This window comes from Macrotis lagotis, chromosome 1 (genome assembly GCF_037893015.1).
Source record: "Macrotis lagotis isolate mMagLag1 chromosome 1, bilby.v1.9.chrom.fasta, whole genome shotgun sequence".
NCBI lineage: Eukaryota > Metazoa > Chordata > Mammalia > Peramelemorphia > Peramelidae > Macrotis > Macrotis lagotis.
The window spans coordinates 430769942-430794702 of NC_133658.1; the positions used below are offsets into that span (position 1 = coordinate 430769942).

A 24761-nucleotide genomic window follows, 5' to 3' on the forward strand; every position below is an offset into this window, starting at 1 on the left:
GACAATCCACAGGGACCTTAATTCCTCCAAGGTCTTATGGGAGGCTTCAGGCCCTCCCCTCTGCCCTGGAGCTGTGAGGAGGGTCCCTGCTCAGCTATGGTGGTATAGAAGCCCAAAATGCAACCTGGATCAGAGTGTGGGCAAGATGGTGGAGAGTCAACATAGTTTTGGACTAGTGATGGAATTGATGCAGATGCAGCCAGATAACTCAGTGCTGGGCCTGGAGTTGATTATGATACATTATGATATATTACATATTTGCATAGCATTTTACAATTTATAAAGCACTTCAAAACTCTATATGATTTAAACATTATAAAGTCCCTTAGTTTGCAAGGTATTTTATGATTTGACCTCTAATCCCTCATTCATAAAATGAAAGGCCCTGGCTATTCTAGTTCCCTGTGATCCTGTGAACTCTGTGAAAAGCTTATTTATGTCTCCAGAGTCACCAGGGATATTTTTATTCATTCCAGCTGAAGGGAAATAATCTTTCAAATAGTGTCAAGTTCAAAAGCTAGGATTCCACAACTTGGAAATCCAGAGTCCTGCTTCCTGATTGTTGAGTCTCATTTGGGCTCTACTCCTTTCTCCACAGATTCCTTCAGTAACATCTTGCCAGCAAAAACAAAAGACCCTCAGCAAGAGGAGCAAAGAAGCCCCTCTGAGCCTTGCTCTCCAACTCTGAGTCAGAGTGGTAGCAAGTTGGCAAAAAAAATTTTAAGAATAAGCAAGAAGGAAGGTAGTCTTGGGGGCCAGGCAGCTGAGGAGAGCAACTTTCTTCGTAGGAGCTCACGCTTCCTCAAGTCTTTCAGGAAAAATGAAGAGGAGATGACCAACCGACTTCCAAGGCTGACAAAGGGATCTCAGGGGTCCTCTGAAGAAGAAACCCTAGAGAACAAACTGGAGATGGAGGAAGGTAAGGGGAACAGCAAGCAGTGATCAGAGGAGCAATCCCTTATGTTCAATCTTGACAATTTAGGGATTTTGGAGGGCTTTTACAAATTAAATTTATTTAAGTATTATTTAATTGATTTGATTAAATCATTTAATTTAATATTTAAATTTATGCTTTTTACAATTTACCAAGCATTTTCATTTCCCCTGTCACATGGCCACCACCTTAGTATTGGCCTTCATTGTCTCCATGCCTTAGACTGTTCTCAAAGACTTCCTGCCTCCAGTTTTTTCCCCCTCTCCAATCCATTTTCCTAATGTACAGGTTTCAGGAGACAGGTCATATCTATTTTCAAAAACATTCAGAGGATTCCTATACAGGATCAACTAAATTCCTTAGCCTGGTATTCAAGTTTTAACCACAATCTGATTCTGACATTCCAGATGTACCACAATTGGCTTCCAGTCTTATTTCTATCTTTTCTCTTTCACAGACTCTCAACTGTAGCCAAACTAGAGAATTGACTTGTTCCCAAACTCAATGTGCCATTTTTTTTTTTGCCTTTCTGGCTTCAGGTAGATCATCCATCATGGCTCCTTGTAGCTCAGGTATCCTGATTCCCTATACACAAAAGTGCTCTCCCCCTTCTCAGATTTTCCAAGAACACTTGCTCTCATTTGTTCTGTCACTATCTTGTATTATACTCAGCTGTATAAATGTTATAAACTTCCCAGTAAACTTTTTTGAAAGCAGCTACTTTGTCATCTATCTTTGCATCCCTTATGCTGGTATCTCACCTGTACATATTAGGCACATGATGAATATTTACTAAATTATAAAAATAATAATAGCTTAAATTCAATTAACATGTGCCAACTACTGTGCTAAGTACTCAATAAACAGATAAGAAAAAAGAAAGACAGCCCTTGCCCTCAAGGAGCTTGCAATCTAATGAATTAATCTTGATAAAATATTATGAGCACTACTCAATTGAATTGAACTTTATAGATTAAAATATACTTTACTATTTAAAAATTATTTACAATTTACAAAGGGCCTGTAGTTTATAATATGCTTTCTGATCTATCCTTCCTTTGGTTTTGTTTGGGGTGCCTGTTAACATAGTGCACAGAGTGCCAGGCCTAAAGTCAGGAAGACTCATCTTTGTGAGTTCAAATCTGGCCCCAGATGCTTCCTAGCTATGTGACCTTGGATGAGCAAGTTAACTGTCAATTTTCTCATTTATAAAATGATCTGGAGAAGGAAATGGGAAACAACTGCAGTATTTTGCCAAGAAAACTCCAAATGGGGCAGGAAGAATCAGACATGACTGAAAAAATGACTTTGATTTTGTTTCCTACAAAATGACATGCTAAACAAATGTTTGGGTTTTTTAAAGAGCTTTTATCTTCCCAACAAATTCATGAGATGGGGCAGGTATTATTATCCCCATTTTAAAAAGGAGGAAACTGAGGCTCTCCATGGGAAAGTCATTTTCCCAGGAAGTAAGTCAGAGCTGGGCTCATGATTTCCAGACCAGGGCTTTGTCTCCTGCCCCCAGAGATTTACTATTATTCTTTTTGGGCAGAAAAACCAGTCTCTGATCTCATTGCTGAACGGCAGCTGCTGAAAGCCTTTTCCAAACTATCCCAGTTGGAGGTCAGCCTTGTGGAGGACCAGCACTCAGGAAGGTTCAAGGATGACCGGACTGCCTATGCTCGCCAGGTCATGGACATCTGTCTTCATTATGACATGATGGCGGATGAGATCAGGAATATTGTGGAGGAGACTCTGAGCCAGCCTGGTGTGGACTCTGAGGCTCTGCTATGCGTGGCACAGCTGATTGAGAAGGAGGAGGAGGTTCATCCGGCACACCTGCCCAACAGTGACTTCTTGAGAGCTCCTCGGAAGTGGAGGCACCTGTGGGAAGAGGCAGTAAAGAAGAGTGCCCTGGAGCGAGTGGGCAGAGTGGACCAGGGCATGAGTGAACCTACTTTGGCCAACCTCCTCTCAGACTTTGGCAGAGTGATGAAGCAGGATCTTATGAAGATCCGACAGGAGGTGCAGCCCTGCTACCCTGAGGATTTCCCTGTGTGGAAGACCTATGTGGATGCTTTCCATGCAGCTTTGTCTGCCAGGCTTCAGGAGCTTTTGCAGAAGGCTCAGGGCTTTGAGCAACTTTATGTGATAATGGACTGGGTAGCCAATGTCTATTGCAGGTGAGTTGTTCTGGGCTCAGCACTTGCAGGATGAGGTGGAGGGAGGAATCATGGAGTATGTGGACTGGAAGGGAAATAGGATAGTAGATCTACCTCAGAAACCATTTAATCCAATCTCCTTATTATATATAGGTGAGGAAACAGATACAGGGAAGTTGAGTGACTTGTCCAAAGTTATATAGATAACTATCCAGTGGGGGAATGGAAGCCAGGTTCTCTGATGTCGGGTCAGTGTTTTTTCCACTGTACCATGCTGCTTCCTATGTCCTAAAGGAGTCAAGGCAAGGCAAGGCAAGTCAACCAAGAAGCATTTATAATGAACTTGCTAAGTACCAGGTAATACATTAAATATTGAATATGAAGAAAGAAAAAAAAATAGTCCTGGTTCTCAAGGAATTCACAGTATAATGGGAGAGACAACATTCAATTAACCATGTACAGATAAGCTATAGCAGAATAAATTGGAGATATTCAATAGTTATTACTTATTGAATTGATAGAATGCTTACAGGTAAAGATTACCCATTCAGATCTTGGCTCAGCCCCCCATCCTAGGAGGAAAATTAATCCCTTTTGTTATTTCAGAGGCTGGCTATAGACTTCATTAGATTCACCCAAGAATGTATTGTGCAGATGTAGAACATTAATCAGAATGTTAGAAATGAGGAAAGTATTAGTTAGCATTCACTAACTCAGCATCATCAGTCCCACCAGCCCACATGATCCTCTTTGACCAGTCAGTTACATCCTCTTCCTTGCCATCTTGTGGCAGCTAGATGGAAGAGTGCTGGGCCTGGAGTCAAGGAGACTCACCTTCATGAGTTCAAATCCAAGTTTCACTTACTTGCTGTGTGACCCTAGACAAGTCATTTCACCCTGTTGCCTCAGTTTCCTCATCTATACAATGAACTGGAGAAGAAAATGTTGAACTGCTCCAGTGTCTTTGCTAAGAAAATCTCAAATGGTGTCACAAAAAGATGAATAAGACTAAACAATAACAAAGCCTTGCCACCTTATTGTGAGTCAGGTTAAAAAGTCCCAGTCTCAGTTCCCCTCACAGTCACTCTTTGGAGAAACTGGGAAGTATTCTTCTTGGCATTTTTCCTACTCTTGATGAAACCTGCTTCAGTGTTCAGTCTATGACAGTAATTTTGGAACTCAAATGCTTCTGCAGGTCTCTGAGGCAATTTGGACTCCTGTAAGCAGAGTATCTTCTGGGTAATCCCAGACTCTGACTCCCAATTCCCAGTGTTTTTCCAGAGTAATCATTTAATGGTATGCAAATGAAGAGAAAGAGATTTTTCCTCTAGGGCATAACAGACAGGGTCTCCTAACTCAAAAAGAGCAAGAAACAGCTGCAGCATTTATGTGGCATCTACTATGTGAAATTTCCTTAAGTGTTGTTGTTTCTTGTTGTTATTTTTTAAACAAATAGTGTCTCATATGAGACTCACTGGGAAGTGGGAGCTATTATTATCCCCATTTTACAGTTGAGGAAACTGAGGCAAACAGAGTTGAAGTTATTTGGTCAGGTCACACAGCTAGTAATCCATCAATAAACCTTCATTAAGAGCCTGCTATGTATCAAGCACTGTGCATACAAAAAGAGACAAAAGATGATCCCTGTCCTCAAGCAGTTTACAATCTAATGGTAAGTGCCTCAGGCCAGAACTAAACTCAGGATTCTCTGATTTAAGGTCCAGACTTCCACTACAGCACCAACTGCCTCCTAAATGGTCAGAGAAGAACACATAGCTCCCCCTCGACTTCCTTTGTCATGGCCTGCTCATTGAAGAATCAATTCCAGATCTTTGAATACTTTCCCCGACTTCTTGGGTTTCTCTTCTCTCATCCTGGTCTCACTTGCTGCCAAGGTTTCTGGTCAATCTCTCTGCTCTTGGCAGGCCTCCCATTTCTTGTTTGAGTCACCTGTATCTGTTATTGTTATTTGAGTCACCTGCTCCTTGCCTTGCTCTTGTTTTAGCCCCAAAGAATCCATGGACTCCCTATTAAAATATTAGCAAAGGAAGACATTTAAGTGAAAATTTCCAGCTTATCAGAGCTCCTTTTAAAACTATTACAAGGTGTCCCTGGAGTCAGGAGGTCCTGAATTCAAATTCAATCTCAAACATTTACTATGTGTGACCCTAGGTAAATCACTTAACCCCAACTACCCACCCCATCCCCAGACAAAAAAAAATCACTATAAGAACAATAAAAAAACTAAACCACAAGAAACAAAACAAAAAGCAGTAACACAAACCCATCTAGCTTTTCCATAGCAAGATGCAAATAGGTTGCACCTTGGGGCTGTGGTCTCCTAAATCAGCCTAAGTGTCCCTACTTCTGGACAATTTGGCTGGGCAGTTATGCCTCTGCCCTCCCACAGCCTTGCAAATTGTATTGACCTTTCTTAGATGCTGAGTGAATGACATTTGTTCTGACTGGGCAAACCCATCCTGCCAAGGATGTGGCAAGTGGCTTGTATCACAACAGGAAGTATCCTGGGCTAAGAGTCAGGATATGTCGCTTCAAGTCAGAACTCGGCTTCTAGCTTCCAGAGTGACCTTAGGACAAGTTCTTTCCTGTTGCCAGTCTCAGTTTTTTCCTATTTAAAAGAGGAGGTAGCACCAGTTTATATCTGAGGTCAGAATCTGTGAGAAGAGAATGCCATGATTACAGGGAATATCCTGGGTAGAATCACTTTACTAACTGACTGTGTTTGAGGGGAAAGGATTGGGGAAAGGGAAAGATAAACTCAGCCAGGCACCAAGAAAAGGGTTCCTCTATCACCAAGTTATCCCACCATTTCTTTACTTGTCTTGAGCCTTGCTTCTTCCTATTTGATTAATCAAATTTCAATAAATATTTATTAGACACTCACAGTCAGCAGCTAGATGATGAAATAGATAGACTACCAGCTGTGGAATCAGGAAGACCTGAGTCCCAATCTGACCTCAGACACTGGACACTTACTAGCTGCCTTTGGGCAAGTTACTTAACCCTGACTGCCTCATATCCAAGGCCCTGGACACAGATGGCTCCAGAAGAGAAAGTAAGATTTGTGACTTAGCACAGCATCCCCCCATTCAAATCCAATTTACATGTGTGTCATTGCACCACCACCAGATGTCATGATCTTGTCTTTGAAAACAAAGAATCAACATCATCATCAACACTCAGTGTATACTATATACAAAGAAAGACAAAAGAAAAAAAAAAGAGAGTTCCTGATCTCAAGGAAATTCACAGTCAAATGGAGGAAACTACAATGTGTTGTTGTTCAGTTCTTTTTCAGTCATGTCTCTTCATGACCCCATTTGGAGTTTTCTTGACAAAAATGCTGGAGTGGTTTGCCATTTCCTTCTCTAACTCATTTAACAAATTGAGGCAAATGAGGTAAATGACTTGCCCAGGGTCACATAGTTAATAAATGTCTGAGGCTAATACTAAATACAACTATTATGTACAAGCACAAAATGAATTAGAAATAACCTCAAAAGGAAAGTTCTTGCATTAGGAGAGATCAGGAAAGATTTTTTTTTTAAATGTGGGATTTTAGCTGGGGCTTGAAGCCAGAGAAATCAGGTAAGATAGGGAAGCCAAATGGAAAGATGAGTAGGAAGGAAAATTTTAGGCATAAGAGTCAATGAAAATGCATGTAGTTTGGATGGTGTATCTTGTTTGAGGAAAAGTAAGGAAGCCTGTGTCCCTGGATTGCAAAGTATATAAGGATGAGCAAGGTGAATGAAGACTGAATTAGTAAGAGGGACCCAAGTCATCAAGAGCTTTGAATCCCAGAACAATTTTACATTTGATCCTGAAAGTGATAGGGAACCACTAAGATTCATTGAATAGGGGATGACACAATTGGACCTGAGTTTAAGAAAACTTAATTTGACAGCTAAGGGGAGCATGAACTAGAACTAGAGAGAGAAGTGAGGCAAGGAGACCAACCAACAAGCTATTTTACAATAATCCAGGTATGATGATTCCAGGGTGATAGAAATTCAGAAGAGAATGGGGCAAATATAGGAGATCTTAAAAAGGTAAAATTGACAGAACTTAGCAGTAGATTGGAAGTGGGGTAGGAGATAAGAATGAGGAGTTGAAGATGACTCTCAGGCTGTGAGCCTGGAAGACTGGGAGGAGAATAATAATAGGGAAGTTTATAAGGAGGGGAAGATTTCAGGAGAAAGATGAGTTGAATTTAAGATGTCTATAAGACATCCAGTCTGAGATGCCCAGTGGGCAAATGGAGATACTAGTCTGGAAGTTAGGGAATACTTTAAGACTTGATAAGTAGATCTGAAAATCATCAGCACAAAGTTGATCATTGAATCCATGAAAGGTTATAAGATCCCTAAACAAAACAGTTTATAGGGAGAAGTGAAGAAGGCCCAGACCAGAGACCTGGGGACATCTACTATCAGCTACTGTAACCTGGATTAAGATCTAACAAAGGAGACTGAGAAGAAATAATCAAATAGGTAAGAAGAAAGCCAAGACAGAATAGTGACATGGAAACCTAGAGAGTATGAAAAAAATAATAATAGCTAATAGCTAATATTTACATAGCCTATGCCAGTCAATGTCCAAATGATTTAACATTATTACATGTTCATAACCACCCTGGGAAGTAGCTGCTATTAAAATCCCCATTTTTAGAGAAGGAAACTGAGGTAAACCAAGGTTAAGTGACTTGCCCAAGGTAACACCATAAGGGCCACATTTGGACTCAGGTCACACTGACCCTGAGCTCAAATGGTCTATCCATTGTACCACCTAAGAGGATAATTGGCAGTGTAAAGGCTATAGGGTTAAGAAAGATGAGGATTGAAGAAAATTTATCAGATTTGGTAGCTAATATATAGTTGGTAATTTTGAAAAGAGAAGTTTCAGTTTAATGATTAGAAACCAGACTGTAGAATTAAGAAAAGAGAGGAAAGGAAGTAGACACTGGGATTACAAATGGGCTACTCAAGGAACATAACCACAAAAGGGAGGAAAGAGGGGATGGCAGCTATCAGGTACAGGCAGATCAGGTTGATAGTCAACAGGAAAGTAGTCAATGGATAAGGAGAGATTTCAGATACATGAGAGAGTGGGTCTGATAGAGTGGACTATCTCCTGCAGAAGATATGATTGAGTGGGATCACTTGAGTATGTAAAGGGTTTACCTTGGGAAAAGAAGGGCTCCCTCTTCATGTGAGATAAGATGGTAGTAGAAGGAGGAGAAAAGAGGGTGCTCCCCACAAAAGAGGGTGCTCTTCAATTTCTTTCAGTGAAGTGTGAGTCAAGGTTTTCAAGTGAGAATGTTGGGGGAAAAGGATCTATCCCTCCTTAAAGAAAGATGAACAGGTTTGGGAAAACCACCATATTGGGAGGGATAATGAGTCTATTAGGGAGATATAAAAAATTGCTTTGATGTAGTGAGGGCAGAGTAGAAACTTTGAAACATAAATTTGTAGGGGACCCAGAGTAAGCCTGACTTCATGATTTTCTCCAGGTTATTTAAGTTCATTAAGCAGAGTAAAGGCAGTAGTGGTAGAAGTAACCTAAAGCTAAGGGGGCAAGGAATTCAAAAGAAGAGAAAAGCATAGAGTTGAACAAGATGGGGAGGGGAGCAGAGTATAGACAATACAAGGGTGATGGTCTAGAAAAAAACTGAGGGATGGAGGGATTGGAGGTCATGTTGAGAATGAAAAACAGGATTTGGAATTTCGGGTTGCAAGGAGGAAGGAGAAGTAAAATGACAACAGAGTGATCAGATAAAGGAATTTCAGAGTTCATGAACATGGAAGTGTACATTTGTGGGTGATCAAGTTATGACTATATCTGTGTGTCCTTCTAGCAATGACTTCCTAGGTTCCCTGGACCTGACACATGATGTAACTACAATGCCAAAGTTGCTAGCACCTGAAGTATGGGAAAAACTAGAAAGTGACTACACCAAGTTCCTGGAGGTAAGATTCAAGGGCTGGGTCATCCATGGCTGGTGGGGGAAGAGAAGGTAGATATGGCAATCAGCTCCTAAGAAGAATGACCTCGGTAATGGGTGGATCATCAAGGTTTTTTGCCCAGGGTGATTGGATTTAGATAATATTGACAGCATTTATATATGTCAGGAAGAAATACTTGAGGGCAAGTCACAAGGCTTATGAAGTTACTGTATTTGATGACTATCATATCTTGGTGATAAGACAAAAGGATTTGTTTTTATGAAAATTTTGCTATGGAGCTCCTCAGTTGGATTTGAGGATGCTGCTGTTTCAGAACTGTCAACCCAAATTTAAGTTGTGTGGTATAGTTGTAAGAGCAGTGAATCCGGAGTCAGAATACATCAGTTCAAATCCCAACTTCTCATTTTTAAAATTTGCTTCACCAGGAAAATCCCTGAACCTCAGTTCATTTTGCTTTTTATTTTTTTTCTTTTTTGGTGAGACAATTGGGGGTTAAGTGATTTGGCCCAAGTCATACACCTAGTAAATGTCTGAGATTGGATTTGAACTCTGACTTTATCTTCACTATCCACTGCACCACTCAGCTGCCTCTAGCCAATTTCCTTGTCTGAAAAGTGTGGGGTTGAGCTAGATGTATTTAAATTTCCCTTTCAGTTCTCAAAGCATTTATTCTATGAAGAAATTTAGATGAGATATAATGAAGGATCTTTTTCAAGTAAACAATAACAGGAATGGATTATGTTAAGGTTATGTGTTACACCTGCAAGAATCTTCACCAAGTTCCTATTTCTTCTAATTAACTTGCAGCTATAGCTTTTTTTTAAATTATAAATATTTTTCAATATGGCACAATGCTTTCTTGAATCTTCTGCCTTAATAAATAAAAATTTGAGGGGCGGCTAGGTAGCACAGTGGATAAAGCACCAGCCCTGGAGTCAGGAGTACCTGGGTTCAAATCCGGTCTCAGACACTTAATAATTATCTGGCTGTGTGGCCTTGAGCAAGCCACTTAACCCCATTTTCCTTGCAAAAAAAAAATCCAATAAATAAATAGATAAATGGAAAATTTGAGCAAAACATAATCAATGGGACAACTGTGACTATATATATTATATATATATATATATATATACATATATATGTATTCAATACATGCAACATTTCACAGCAATATTCTTTTCACCTTTCTAACAACAGGAAGATCAAGATGGATTGGGAATCAGAAGGCCTGAGTTCAAATCCCAGTTCTTCTGATTACTACCTATGTGACCTTAGGCAAATCATACAAATAGTAAGCAAAAGATCACAGGGAAATAATTTTTGATGGGGCTAGAAAAGTGGATAGGGGCCAGATTGTGAAAGACTTTGGAAGTTAAAAATAAGAGTTTGTGTTCTATCTCAGAGGCAATAGGAAGTCACTAGAGCTGATTGAGTAAGGGAATATCTATACATAGGGAAAATGACTTTGATATACTTGGATGAACTGGAACATTAACCAAGAAATTATTAACTTCAGTTTTTGGCAGAAAAATATCCTCCAGTTAGTAAGAATTATTCCATTATTACTATATCGTCCTCCATGCCAGGCCTAGGATCTCAATTTGTTCAGATGGTTTATTCTCTCTCCTGGGAGGATTGGTAGCTGAAATCTGAGCACAAGATCTTTCCTGGAGGAATGGGGTTAGAGTAAGAAATGGAGGGGAGAGTATAGAAAGGGCATGGGTAGAGAAGAGGATCAAGGATGTTGTAGAACTAGCATTAGAGCATAACCTTAACCTTAAATGATGAATAAATTCATTTAAAAAATCACTAAGTGAAAAAGAAGAGGGAAACACTGAGGCATGAAAAGATAGTGATGTTGTGAAAGATGGTAGTTCTAACCAAGACCTATACCATGACCTATACCTGAGAAACAGACTGTCATAAATCTTTTCTGCACTCACAAAAATTAGGATTTATTCTTGGGGGAAAACAAACAAATTCAAGGGAAGGAAAAATTTGACTATCTATACCAAGTAATTGCAACCCTAGCTCAAAGAATTTAAATATAAAAAAGCACTGTGGGAGTGAGAAAAGAAGAGAAGAGAGGAAAGGAGAAAGGGGGAAAGGCAGGGAAGGAAGAGAGTCATAGAGAGAGAGATAGAGAAGTGGGAGGGATATAGAAGAAGAAATAGGGAGAAACAGAGACAGAGAGAGAGAAATTAAGGTTAAAAGAAAGAAAGGAGGGGCGGCTAGGTGGCGCAGTGAATAAAGCACTGGCCCTGGAGTCAGGAGTACCTGAGTTCAAATCCAGCCTCAGTGACTTAATAATTACCTGGCCATGTGGCCTTGGAAGCCACTTAACCCCATGGCCTTGCAAAAACTAAAAAAGAGAGAGAGAGAGAGAGAGAGAGAGAGAGAGAGAGAGAGAGAGAGAGAGAGAAGAGGTGAGGGAGATACAGAGCTATAGAAATTCTACAGAGAATGAGAGAATTTCTTTCCCTTTTTCTTTTTCTCTTTAGACCAAAATCAAGAACTGCTTTGATAATATTCTGAAGCTTGAACTGGACCGATGGTCAGAAAGGGAGCATCCCACTCTCCTTCAGGGTCTCTATCATTCTCCCATTTCCATCGACATTCACATGGTGAGTAATAATTATAGAATTGATTGATCACAGTTGCTATTTCTACAGCACTGAGATTTCCAAGGCACATTTCTTACAATACAGGATGAGAGGGCAAACATTGTTATACCCATTTTACAGGTGAAGAAAAAGAGGTTCAGAAAGGTCAAGTGATTTGCTTAAAGACATCCAAGTTAACTGAGAGATAATTTGGGAATGGGGTGGAGTCAGAGTAATGGGGTGTTGTGAATGAGAAAGGAGTGATCCTTGATGGTCAGACTCCATTTGGAGTTTAATTCTGGAAACCACTTTTAGGAAAACATTGACAACTTAAAGTGGTCCCCTCCCTTCCTTCTTCCTTCTGTCTCTTCCTTCTTCTCTCCCTTTCTCTCTCTCCTTTTCTCTCTTTCTCTCTCTCCCTTTCTTTCTCTTTCTCTCTCTCTTCCTTTCTTTCTCTTTCTCTCTCTCTCCCTTTCTTTCTCTTTCTCTCTCTCCCTTTCTTTCTCTTTCTCTCTCTCTCCCTTTCTTTCTCTCTCTCTCCCTTTCTTTCTCTTTCTCTTTCTCTCTCTCTCCCTTTCTCTCTCCCCTTCTCCCCCTCTCTCCCCTTCCCCCCCTTCAGAATAATGTGAGTTTTTATACCCTTATAATTTATTTACTCTTATTTTTCCCATCAAAAAAATGCAGCCTATCAATTATACATGAAACTGAATGTCTGCAGCTAGGAGAGCACATGTTGGCCAAAAGAACACACTGATCTTGAGCCAGGTCATTTCAACAACAGAGATTATTTGCCATTCTACATGCCCAGATTATATATGGAAGGAAGTAGGGAAATAAAGACTTGGTAGAATATCCCATCTTTTTCCTTAAAATACTGGTCTTCTGTCTCCCTTTCATGTTTCCATCAACTGAGGCAGCTAGGTGGGTCTAAGCGGTAGACTACAGGGCTTAGAGTCAGGAAGACCCAAGTTCAAATCCTGTCTCAAACATTGGCTATATGAACCTGAACAAGTCACTTTATTCTCTTTTATCCTCAGTTTCCTCATTTATAAAAGGAGAGTAAAAATAGCAATTCTTCAGAGTTTTCAATGGGAACAAATAGGTAATATATCTATAGTGCTTTATAAACATTACATTAAGTGTCATACAAATGCCGGCTAATATTAGCATCCTATGCTGGCACGTTGAGAATCTAAGAGGAATCAAATGGGGGTGAGCAGGTGATTTCAGGATAAGAAGCATCATATTCTTATCCTCAGAGGTAGGAAATTTTAATTATCTACTTTATGTCACACAAACACAGAGAAAGAGTTTCTGGGGGAGATGAGAATTGGACTAGTCTCTAAAAGACTAAGGGTCATCAGAGATGATGTGACACCCAATCTGAGAAGAGGGACACAACTTGGACAGCTGATTTGTCTATACTGGCAGAGCTTTATAAATAATCGGAAATTCAATTCATCTCACCATAACCAACCTTTATTAAACCCTTCCTGTATATGCAAAGCAAAATGAGGGAGATTCAAAGTTTCAATAATATAGTCTCTCCTTTCATTATTTTCCAGAAGAGGATAAGATTTAGATGTAAATAGTTATAATATATAATATTATGTACTAAGTACGTTTTATGGAGTTGTTGAATCATTTTTCAGATATGTCTGACTCTTCATGACCCCATTTGGGGTTTTCTTAGCTAGAATACTGCAATAGTCTGCCATTTCCTTCTCCAGCTCATTTTACAAATGAAGAAACTGAGGCAAACAGGGTTAAGTAACTTGTCCAGAGTCACAAGGCTAGTAAGTATCTAAGGTCAGATTTGAACTCAGGAAGAGGAGTCTTCCTGACTCCAGGTCCAGCTTGATAACCATTGTGCCTTCTAGCTGTCCCATAAAATATAATTAGCAGAGTATAAAACAAAATTCAAAGTGAAATCTGAGCACAAGATCTTTCCTGGGGGGATGGGGTTAGAGTAAGATATGAGGGGAGAGTATAAAAAGGGCATGGATAGAAAAGAGGATCAAGGATGTTGTCCTTGGAAGAGCTAACATTAGAGTATAGCCTTAAATGATGAATAAATTCATTTAAAAATTCAATAAGCAAAAAAGAAGAGGGAAACACTGAGGCATGAAAAGATAGTGATGTTGTGAAAGACTGAGACAGTCAATTTAGTATATGGAAGGAAGACAATAAGGTAGAAAGACTCCAGATTGTAATGGCCCAGAAACTAGGTAAAGAAATTTGAGAGGAAGGGAGCCAGGAAAGACTTTGGAGCAATAGAATGACATCACTAAATCCATATAAGAATTAATGTGACAAATCATAAAGGATGGATTGAAGGGGGAGGGAAGGAATATGGTGATCTTAACTGGGGCCTCCATCAGGTACAGTTGTTGTATTACTTCCTTGGCCTCCTTCCTAGCTGGTTGGGGAGCATGTGAACACAGCCCGGGCCATCTCCTTGGGGCTGGAGGCTACCACACTACAGATCTTGGAGCAGTCATTGAATGACTTCATTCTCAGGTCAGTCTTAATCCCCCCAAAGGCTGGGGCCCTTATTCCATAGAGGGCCTGGCCCAAGACTACCTGAAGTGGGACCTCCTATCTTTCCTTGGGAGGGGAGTAGAAGGGAGGAGATGGGGAAGAAGAAATATCACCAAGTACCCACTGATACCTGGGGCCTCAGGGTCTCAACTTTGCTAGTTGTAACCCCCAAAACTGCTTGAGACTTGGTCCCAAGTGCTTGAACCTAGACTTTACAGTCATAATTATACCCTAATTCTACTTACCCCCCCCAACCCCCCCCCCCCCCATACAATCCCCCTTTCTCCTGGGATTAGGAAAGCAATTATGGGAAATCCATGGTGGGACTAGCTGGGGGAAGGTCTAGAGAATTTCCTCTTCTTCACCTATTAAAGATTAAAATAGCTGTTATAACCCATCACACTTGTATTTTCTTTAGGCCCTCATGTGAAAAGCAACCTGGATTTAAAATCAAAGGATCACCATTGCTACTCACAACTTTGGAAAAGAAAGAAACTGAGGCCTAGAAAGGGAACAAAGCTCATTCATGGTCAGACAGAGTGTTAGTGACAGAACCTATGTTTTCTGTGTAATAGTATGTCTTTAGGGGAAGGAAAGTGATTCAGTGGATAAAGCACCAGCCATGGAATCAGGAGTACCTGGGTTCAAATCTAGTCTCAGACACTTAATAATTACCTAGCTGTGTGGCCTTGGGCAAGCCACTTAACCCCATTGTCTTACAAAAACAAAACAAAATTAATGGTATATCTTCAAGGAATTCATTGCATAACATGGAAAGTTTTACCTGCTGTTGCAGGAAGGGAGGAGCACAACCTCTTCTCTTCCCTGACTTGCACTTGTACAATATGAAAATTGCCCATGGCTTCTTTCTCCCACCTGGTTATACCTCTAGTTACCAGCCCCAGCTCTCCATAGCAGGAAGAAAATCCTTACATATGTGTACAGTTGCAGCCTAGTCCCCTTCCCCTCACCAACCTAGCAGGAACTGTTATTAACTCCTATTTGGCATTAGAGAAACCAGTTTCATGTTTTCTTAAAATTCTGTTTTAAGAAGTACATAAAAAATAGGGGGCAGCTAGGTAGTACAGTCAATAGAGCAAACTGCCCTGGAGTCAAGAGGACCTGAGTTCAAATCTAGCCTCAGACACTTAATAGTTGCTTAGCTGTGTGACCTTGAGCAAGTCACTTAATCCCACTGCCTTAAATAAAAATTTGTTTAAAAGTATTTATATCGGGGTGGCTAGGTGGTACAGCAGATAGTGCACTGGCCTTGGAGTCAGGAGTACCTAAATTCAAATCAGGTCTCAGACACTTAATAATTACCTAGCTGTGTGGCCTTGGGCAAGCCACTTAACCCCATTGCCTTGCAAAAAATTTTTAAAAAATTATTTATATATTTTTATTTATATTTTTATAGTATAAAAATCATTAAAATTAAAATTCTCCCTCCTTTAGCTTAAGTGTCCCCATCTAGGACAAAGTCAACAGAAAAGTACCATTTATTTTTCTTTATTCATTTTTTAAAAAGATATTATGATTTAGTTGTTCAGTCATTTTTCAGTTGTATCTGACTCTTTTGACCCTATTTTGGGGTTTTTGTGGCAAAGAAACTGAAGTGGTTTGCCATTTCTGTCTCCAGATCTTACTGGAGTGACTTGCCCAGAGTCACACATGTAAGTAAGTATCTGAGGTCATATTTGAACTCACAAAGATAAGTCTTCCTGACTCCAGGTCCAGCACTCTAGCCACTGTATGTCTTAGCTGCCCAGATATAACTTTGCTTTATTTAAAGAATACTTTCATTTGTATAAGGTTCAAATCTTATGAACTCTTTATATCTGCACAGCCTGCTATCATTACCCCCACTTTTCTTTGACCTCTATTATAATTCTGAAACACAAGGATCAGACACTGCTTTATGCTGGCCATTTAATTCTAGTTAGAGAAAATGTAGGCATATCTGAAAGAACAGAGATAAGCATTGAGACTGGTAACCAAGTATACTTGGGAAGGGGAGAGAAAAGGAGGAAGAAGGGAAGAAACATCTGCATTTCCATCTTCAGTTTTGAACCCATAGACAACTACTATCTTTCTGCCTCTCTCAGCCCTGAGGGACTATCTGCATGGTTTTACGAGATTTTTCCTCTTTCTCTATCTGTGCAGGTTTGAGAAGAGGTTCTTGGACTTGGACACAGCAAAGGATCAGAACCTGTTCCTGCCCTACCTCTGTGTCTACATCAATGCCTTCCAGGAACTGAAGTAAGCTTCAATTTCTAGGAATTCCAGGGGAGAACACATTAAAGGTTGAGGAGAAAGGGGTACAAGGAAGTTGTTAGGTCAGTCTCTGATCAAATCCCACATAGGTCATCTTCCATTCAACAAAAGTTTATTAAGCAATTCTTTTGTTAGAGCACCATCCTCAACAATGGGGGAGCTGCCAAGTTAAGGCATGCCATAGTCCCTGCCTTCATTGAGCTTATAGTCTAATAGAAGGATAAGAAAATAGTTATCTGAAATATTTAACAGTACTTGCTAAGTGTTTTGAAGAGATGCATTACAGGTCTCCGGGAAGCTTCAGGGATAAAGGTTATGGGAAAGGCTTCCTGGAGGAGGTAGTGTTTGGATGGGGTTTTAAAGTAGGAATAGTTATTGTTGGTTAGGAGTTCAACAGACATAGAGAGAGATGATGGGGGCAGTATGAACAGAAGCTTGGAGGCAGAAAAGAACTGAACTTGTCTGGGGAATAGAAATTAGTTGTTTGCTTGGAATGTAATGTGTAGAGGGAGGTAATAGGAGATAAAGTTGAAAAGGCAAGTTAGTGCCAGATAACAGCAGGTCTCCAATACCTAGATGAAGAGTCTATACTAATACAGAGGAGAGTCAACAAAGATTTTTTTTTTAATTTTAGCAGAAAAGTGACTAGCTCTCTGTACTAGGAAGCTTATTCTGACAGCAATATGAAGAATAGATTTAAGAGTAGAGAGAACAGAGGTGAAAAAGTTGACTTTATGCTCCAATGTCTCTCTTTTCTCCCATCTCTCCTTCCCTCCTTTTTAATCTGTCCTTCATCAGTGTGATTCAGCGGAAAAGAACCTTTGATTCTATTTATCCCTGTCCTGTCAATAATTTACTGGGTAAACTTGGACAAGGATCTTTATCTCTTCAGGACCTCACTTGTAATATAAAGTTAATGACATTTAAAGAGTATACCTTACAGCATTTTGAACAAAGAAATGGAAGCTAATGTCATGGTTCTTTCACACAGCTCTGCAGGAGGCAGAGGTAGAACAGACCTGGGTCTTCAATTGGTCCCTTTTCTGTGGGACTCATAGGCAAGTGCTCTAGATATGGAGAGATGAGAAAGACTGCTCAGATCTAACTCTAATATCAGATGTGAATGCAGCTTAGTCACTCAATGGCATGAGTGGAATTCCAGATGAGAGAGTGGGCAGTTCTTCCCACTCTTACCACAGAATCCTCTAGAAAGGAATAAGCACTTGGAGCCCATCATCTTACTATCATTAAAGATTTGCTTCCCAGTATTGCCTGAGAGTTTGCTCATGTTCTACCTTCATCCCTGTCTGAAGAATTCACCCCAAGAAAAGGGACATGGTGTCACAGAAAAGTACTTGATTCAAATTCAGGAAATGTGGGTTCAAGTCCTGGCTCTGCTATTTACTAGCTCTGTGGTACTGAATAACTCCCTTCCTATTTCTGGACCTCAATTTTCTCATCTGTAAAATGAGAGAGCATTGGTTCAGATGATCTCTCAGGTCTTGTCTGGCTCATGTTTATGAAGCTGAATCACTTCAGTGCTTGGGTAAAAACAATAATCACAAAATTTAGAGATAGAAGGGAACTGAGAGATTATCTGGGCCAATGATCTTAACTTACAGACAAGGAAACAAAGTTTCAGAGAGGACAACTCACAGAAAAAATCAATTTTCTAAGACCCATGTTTCCAATTCTATGGCAAAGGAATGAAGGAGTCAAGGAAGAAGGATGATCTTTGATTTTTCTGGGGATCTTTTACTCTTTTTGGTGATCATTATGCCAACCAATCCCACTTCTATGGCACTTAATAGTTTTTAAACACTCTCCATAATATCTTTAGGAAGGAAAACATGCAAGGATTTTTATCCCCCTCTTTTACAAATGAGGAAACTGAGGTCCAGAGAAGGGAAGTAATTTATTTGCTCAGGGTCCTAAAGTGAGTCAGGAGCAAAGGTGGAACTTGATCCCAGATAGCTTTACTCCCCATCTGAAACTTCTTCCAATTTCTCATTGCTGACTCTCTCTCTTGTGAAGAGTGAGGTTTAGAATTTTACTCCCACCCCTCCCTTATCTACTACTAGCCTGTGAGCTTAGGGGACTAGATTTTATCTATCTTTCTACAGGTTCTGAAGTCAGAAGGTCTAGGTTTGAATACCAGTTCTACAGTCATACTCTCTTTCACTGGAATTCAGTTTCCTGATCTGTAAAATGAAATAGATGAGAAAGATGATCTCTAAAGAGCTTATTCCACTTTAGAATTATCCATCACCTCCTATACAGATATCATCAGAGTTATTGCTTTCAGATCTGATGAATGATTCCGCTCACCCTCTCTTCTCTCCCTCTTCCCCTTCTCTGTCCTTACTCCCAAAAAACAACTTCCTTAGATTGGAGACCAGTTCCCTACTTGCAATACAAATCTTTCCCTCAAGGTGGCAGAAGGCCTCCAGAAATCATTGGTCTAGCCCAACTACTACTAGGAAATCCACAGACCAAAGAATACTCAACCTTCTTTCTATAGCCAAAAGTTCAAGGAGATCCTTCAAATTTCCTGCGGGGATTATAGAAGACGACCATTCTGGGTCCTTCCCTCAGGAAGCTCACAATCTGGAGTAGACAAGAAAAACATACCCAGTCCTGACCTGAGATACTTGGAGTCTAGCTAGAGGACATGGGACATGGGACATGGATGGTCGAGAGGGCACGGACAACTCAGGGCAATGTGGGACTCTAGGGCTAGAGAGATCCAGACAATAGAAGAACATTGTGCCCTGGCTTCCTTAAGGCAGTGACATGAGCTGAGCCTTAAGGTATATATGTCATAATGAAGAAATAGGGCTTGACGAGACATGGGGATGTATTGAGTAGCCTGAGATAAACCTGGAGAGGATGTAGAAGTCAACCTCAGGAAACCTTAAATATTAAGCTAAGAGGTTTGTATTGCATGGACTAAGAATATATGGGTAGCCCCTGAAGGTTATTGATCAGGGAACAATATCTAACAACATATTTATTTATTAAGCAACTAATTAATGTCGATCACCAGTCACAAAGGCAAAAGTAAACCATTCCCTGCCTTGAAGGAACTTCCATTCTAATGGGATGCCCATATAAAATATACCCACATATAAAATATATACATAAAATAGATGTAACCTGTGAGTCAGGCCTGCATAAAACTTTCTGCATAAAACTCATAGTCTTGCCCAGAGCTAGACATTATGAATTTTATTTTGGCAGTCTTTGGAAGGACTAGAAAGCATTGACCAAATAAGGGAGGAAGATCTTGAATGAGGGAGGGGGCAATGTGAGTATAAAGATGGGAGTAAGAGAGAAATGCTGTAATGATTGAGGGGACAAAACAAAATCGGGTCAAGCACTTTAGGGTAAGACAATCATAGGCAAAGGATTTGGAAATTACATTTTGTGGTTATTAGTCATTTCATACTTTAGATTCTCCATTACCCCATTTGGGGTTTTCTTGACAAAGATCCTGGAGTGGTCTGTCATTTCCTTCTCCAGTGGATTAAGGCAAACAGAGGTTAAGTGACTTGCCCAGGGTCACACAACTAGTTAGTGTCTGAGGCTGTATTTGAACTTAGGTCTAAATACTTTGATCACAAAATGATTAGATCAGACTTGTTGGGAAGGACTGAAAGCAAAAGAAAAAGGATAAGAATGAGATGAATAGATTAGTGTTATGGAAACAACAAATATAAACTTGGACAAACTTCAAGAAATGGTGAGGATAGAAGGATCTGCTGTGGTTCCTGGGGTCATGAAGAGTCAGACAGGACTGAATCACTGAACAACAACTTCCTGACTCCAGTCCCAGTATTCTATCCTCTGAGTCAGTTTCAGCAGTTTCAGAAATTACATTAAAGATCATCTATTATCTTCTTACTCCCCTTTTTTACAGAGAAGGAAATTGAGGCCCAGAGAAGTTAAGTAATCTACTCAAAGTCACATAAAATTGTAACAAAATCTGGATTTGAATTCAGGTTGACTGCTTTTATCTATTATCTTTTATCTAATCTCTTGTTTTTTATTTATTAAATTGATTTAGTTGTTTCAGTTGTGGGGTCCTTGCCCCATTTGGGATTTTCTTGGCAAAGGTACTGGAGTGATTTGTCATTTCCATTCTTTTGACTCATTTTACAGATGAGGAGCTAAGGGAAATAGGTTAAATGACTTTCCAAGGGGGGCAGCTAGGTGGCACAGTGGATAAAGCACTGGCCCTGGAGTCAGGAATATTTGGGTTCAAATCCAGTCTCAGATACTTAATAATTACCTAGCTGTGTGGCCTTGGGCAAGCCACTTAACCCCATTTGCCTTGCCAAAATCTAAAATAAATAAATAAATAAATGACTTTCCAAGGGTCACACATCTAGGCCTAGTACTCAATCCACTGTGTCATCTAGCTGCATATCTATTATCTTTTATCTAAATCTATTGCTTTTTATAATGCTCTGTGTTGTCTCTAATAAAATATTACAACTTCTATAGTCCTTTAAGAGAGACAGAATAAGCTTTATGGGATTTTTTTGAAATAAGATTTAAGATTTGTAAGGTTTATAAGATTTTTCCAAAGAAAAAACATAAAAACCTATAAGGCAGGTAGTCCATTTATAGGTAAAGAAACTAAGGTTCAACAAGTTAAATGACTTGCTCAAGGTCACATAGCTCATAATATCATATAGGATAAAGGATCTGAGAGCTGGAAAAAGGAAGTAATCTATTCTGATCTCTCTTTGTTTATATGAGAACCTGAGGCCGCCCAAAAAAGTAGTTTTCCCCAAAGATACACAATTAATAAGTGGTAAACGTTATCTTCTGACATCAAATCTAGTACATATGTTATAATGTATTGAATGAGCTCTTGAATTGAATTCCAAGGCCTTGTAAGGCTGGATCAGGTTCTGGATAGGGTCAGTTTGGCTGGGCCCAAGGAGGCATGGAGCATGTTGGCTAGCTACTAAGTAGCAAAACCAAGTAATGGTCACTCAAATATAGAAGGGCACTGGAGAGGATCTCTGTTCAGGGTGGAAAGAATGCTGAATTGGGAATCAGAGGACCTGAGTTCAAATGTCATCTCTACCACTCATGACTTACGGGACCCTGACCATCAGTTCCACATCTGGGTTGAAATTAGGTATCTTTCTGGTACTAATTCTGTGATCTTATAGTCTCATGACCCATGAATACAAAGAGTTCCCAAGGATAGCATTTATTCTGACCAGTTTTTCTCGGTTTCTTTTCATAGTTAACACTGACGCCACATCCACTACTTGGGTGTCTGTCGCCCAAGCATTTTTCTTGGATCTTCTTTTTTTCAGTTCTTTTGATTTCAGTCTTTAATTTTCCCTGAGTTTAATTATTATCTCTATAAAATGTTTTCCAGATCTATATATCCAGCTTCAGTCTCTCTTCCCCTCTCCCCCTCCCCTCCCCCTTTACCCGTGAACTCTCTATTGAACTCTATTTTTCCTATCTATCTCAAACTCAACATATCCAAATGAGAACTTTCTTTCACCTAGGATCCATGCCCTTCTGAGATATCACCATTACTTGTCATGGTAACCTTTCACCATGGGAATATCCAATAAATTGTCAAATGTTATTATTGCCCCAACTTATCCTTCTTTACAATCATAAAACTACCATCCTAGAACAGGCTCTCAATCCCACTCGGGTAGAACAAAGTACTAATCTCTTAATTGGGTTCCCTGCTTCACATTTCTTTCTTTCCTTTCTTCCTTTTTTCTTTCTTCCTTCTTTCCTTTCTTTTTTCCCCTTTCTTTTTTTGGAGGTAATTGAGACTGTGACTTTCCCAGGTCACACAGCTAGTAAGAGCCTGAATCCAGATGTTAACTCAGGTCCTCTTGATTCAAGTATCTTCTCTCTTCAATCCATCTTTTACACAACTGCCAAAATGATTTTATTAAAGCTCACATCTAACTAAGTCACTCCCTACTCAATAAAATCCAATGACTTTCTATTCCTTCTAAAGAAAAATAGGGAATCCTGCTTAGCACTTTCACAAGTTAGCCCTTTCTTACCATTCCAGTCTTATATGTCCCACCCCTCTATGTATTCTAGTAGTCACCCTAGCCTACTTGCTCTTCTTTATAGGTTGCTCCATCTGTACAGATTTCTACCGATGCTGGAATATGATCTGTCTTCAACTCCATCTCTCAAAACCCCTGGCTCCCTTTTAATGCTCAGCTCAATCTCCACCTTCTGCAGAAAATGTTTCCTGGTTTTCCTAGCTGAAAGTGCCTTCTGTACTAAGTAACCTTGAGTTTGTTTCTACCTTATATTTACCTATCTCTATATCTACATCTGTATATGTCATCATATTTTTTTGAAAGCAGAGACTGTTTTGTTTTGTCTTTTCATTGCTAGCACCTAGTACAATGGCTGGAGCAGTAAATGAATGAAGCTTCTCTTCCTCTCATTCCATTTTGTCCCATCTGATTTTGTTCATATTTACCGTGTAGTCTGGCTCAGCCAGTGATTCTCTTCATGACCTTAACCTAGTTATCTTTCCCCTCTCACTATCCTCCTCTATAGTTGAGAAAGTTGGACAAGGTTGCTTCCAAACTCCCTTCCACTTCTGATATTCTATCTCAACCACAGAGTAAGCTATGTCTCCTCTTCCTCCTCCAGCTAGCAGCTGCCCTTTTGAGGTTTTTTCCCTTTCACATGCTTCTCAGGCACACCCTAAAACAATCATTTATAGCTGAACCAAGCCTACTATTCTGGAATTTTCCAGCCCAGTACCCTCCTTCATTGACAGGCAACAGATGAGCATGAAACTAGCATTGTCATTCTCAGAGCAGGGGAAGATTAAAGAATCTTGGAGCCAATTTCTTGTCCTGGAGATCCAGGGCCTGTATTTAAAGTAGAGAAGGGGTTGGGGGAGTTTGTTATTTATGGTACTCCCTTCCAGGGTCCAACTGGGTGCCCACTAGGGCTCTTACCCAGATAGCTTCTTTTAGTGCGTGTCTTTTCTTCCTCTCCCCATCAAAACTGACCTCAGGATCCCCCCCCCCCATTCCCAGGCCTATAACAGTGATAGTTAACAAGATTATTTGAAGCAAGTAATTTAACATCTTTGAGCTTCACTTTCCTGAGCAGTTATGGGGAGAGGATGGAAAGGAACATATTTATGTAAAAAAAGAGGTTTGACTAGTTGTTCTCTGAGATCCTTTCAGTTTTAAATTTTGAACACAGTTGTCTCAAATGTCCTTTCCAGTTCTAATATACTCTATGAGGCTCACTATTATTTCAAGAGGGATGGCAATTACAGATCCCAAAGAACATAAAAGTTTCTCACTGAGTGGACATGGAAGGATGAGGCCTTCTCCCCTTCCCAGGTACTCTGGTACTAGAAGGCTCACTTGCTCCTGATTTTTTCTCTGCAGGATCAGTCTACCAGTTAAATTCGTAAACAGCTTTAAAAATGTGGAAACAACCTTGCTGAACATGATCAGCAGGTTCAGAAAGCAAATGTTGATCCATTTGCATCAAGAAACACAGGTAAGGTCTTTGGTTCTAAGTTTCTAGACTCCTCTGCTCCAGTGGTTTCAAATGGAAATGGAAGTCACCAAACCATGCATAATGATGACAGCAGACCAATACTGACTTTTAAAAGGCCCACATATTAACTTTATTTATATCCTATTATATAATTTTTATTTATTTGTTTTAAACATTTTTCAATTGCATTTTGATTTGATGGAATATTTGATGTGAACTCCAAAAGCTAATTGTCTAGTATCTTTGAACTACCCTATTCAAAGACGATAAAAAAAGGAACAAACTTCAAGGTCTCCTTTCAGGGAACCCAAAATCTGAGAAAGGGAGAATTAGACTCTGGCCTCAGAGAGTTTAGAGAGTTGGGAAACAGAAGAAGAAGGTCCTGCCTTTAGGAAACTCAGCTTGGAGGACCTAAGCCTCCTAGTCAAGAAAAGAAAACTGACTCTAGAATGTTGCAGGCGCTCCATTCCTAATGAGAAACACCAACAATGGAGAGTAAAGAAATGAAGAGGAAGGGACTGTTACTGGGGAGAATAGAAGAACTTCATGGAGGAGAAGGGGACTGAGCCAAGCTTTAAAGAATAGAACAAATCCATAAAAGCCTGGATTTTAAATATTTTCTTGCACCCAGTCCCTGTCCTAGACATAGAATAACAGAAAAACTCAGTCATTCTATCTTAAGTTCAGACACACTGGATCCCCAAATGAAATGAATGTTAGA

General features: G+C 39.9%; 1 protein-coding gene and 1 long non-coding RNA gene across 5 annotated transcripts in view; one reads left to right on the forward strand and one right to left on the reverse strand.

The window, feature by feature from the left end:
* LOC141506406 (uncharacterized) overlaps positions 1-24761 on the reverse strand; it is a 110727-nt gene that overhangs the window by 77500 nt on the left and 8466 nt on the right. The gene's annotated exons all lie outside the window — the stretch shown is intronic.
* Positions 1-24761, forward strand: part of EXOC3L4 (exocyst complex component 3 like 4) — an 81962-nt gene that overhangs the window by 39373 nt on the left and 17828 nt on the right. For all 4 annotated transcript variants that reach the window (XM_074213162.1, XM_074213164.1, XM_074213163.1 and 1 more), the window contains 7 exons: positions 599-919; positions 2487-3117; positions 8972-9083; positions 11582-11704; positions 14103-14203; positions 16388-16483; positions 23926-24040. In XM_074213162.1, the coding sequence (XP_074069263.1) occupies positions 599-919; positions 2487-3117; positions 8972-9083; positions 11582-11704; positions 14103-14203; positions 16388-16483; positions 23926-24040 (1499 nt within the window). The remainder of the gene's footprint in view (positions 1-598; positions 920-2486; positions 3118-8971; positions 9084-11581; positions 11705-14102; positions 14204-16387; positions 16484-23925; positions 24041-24761) is intronic.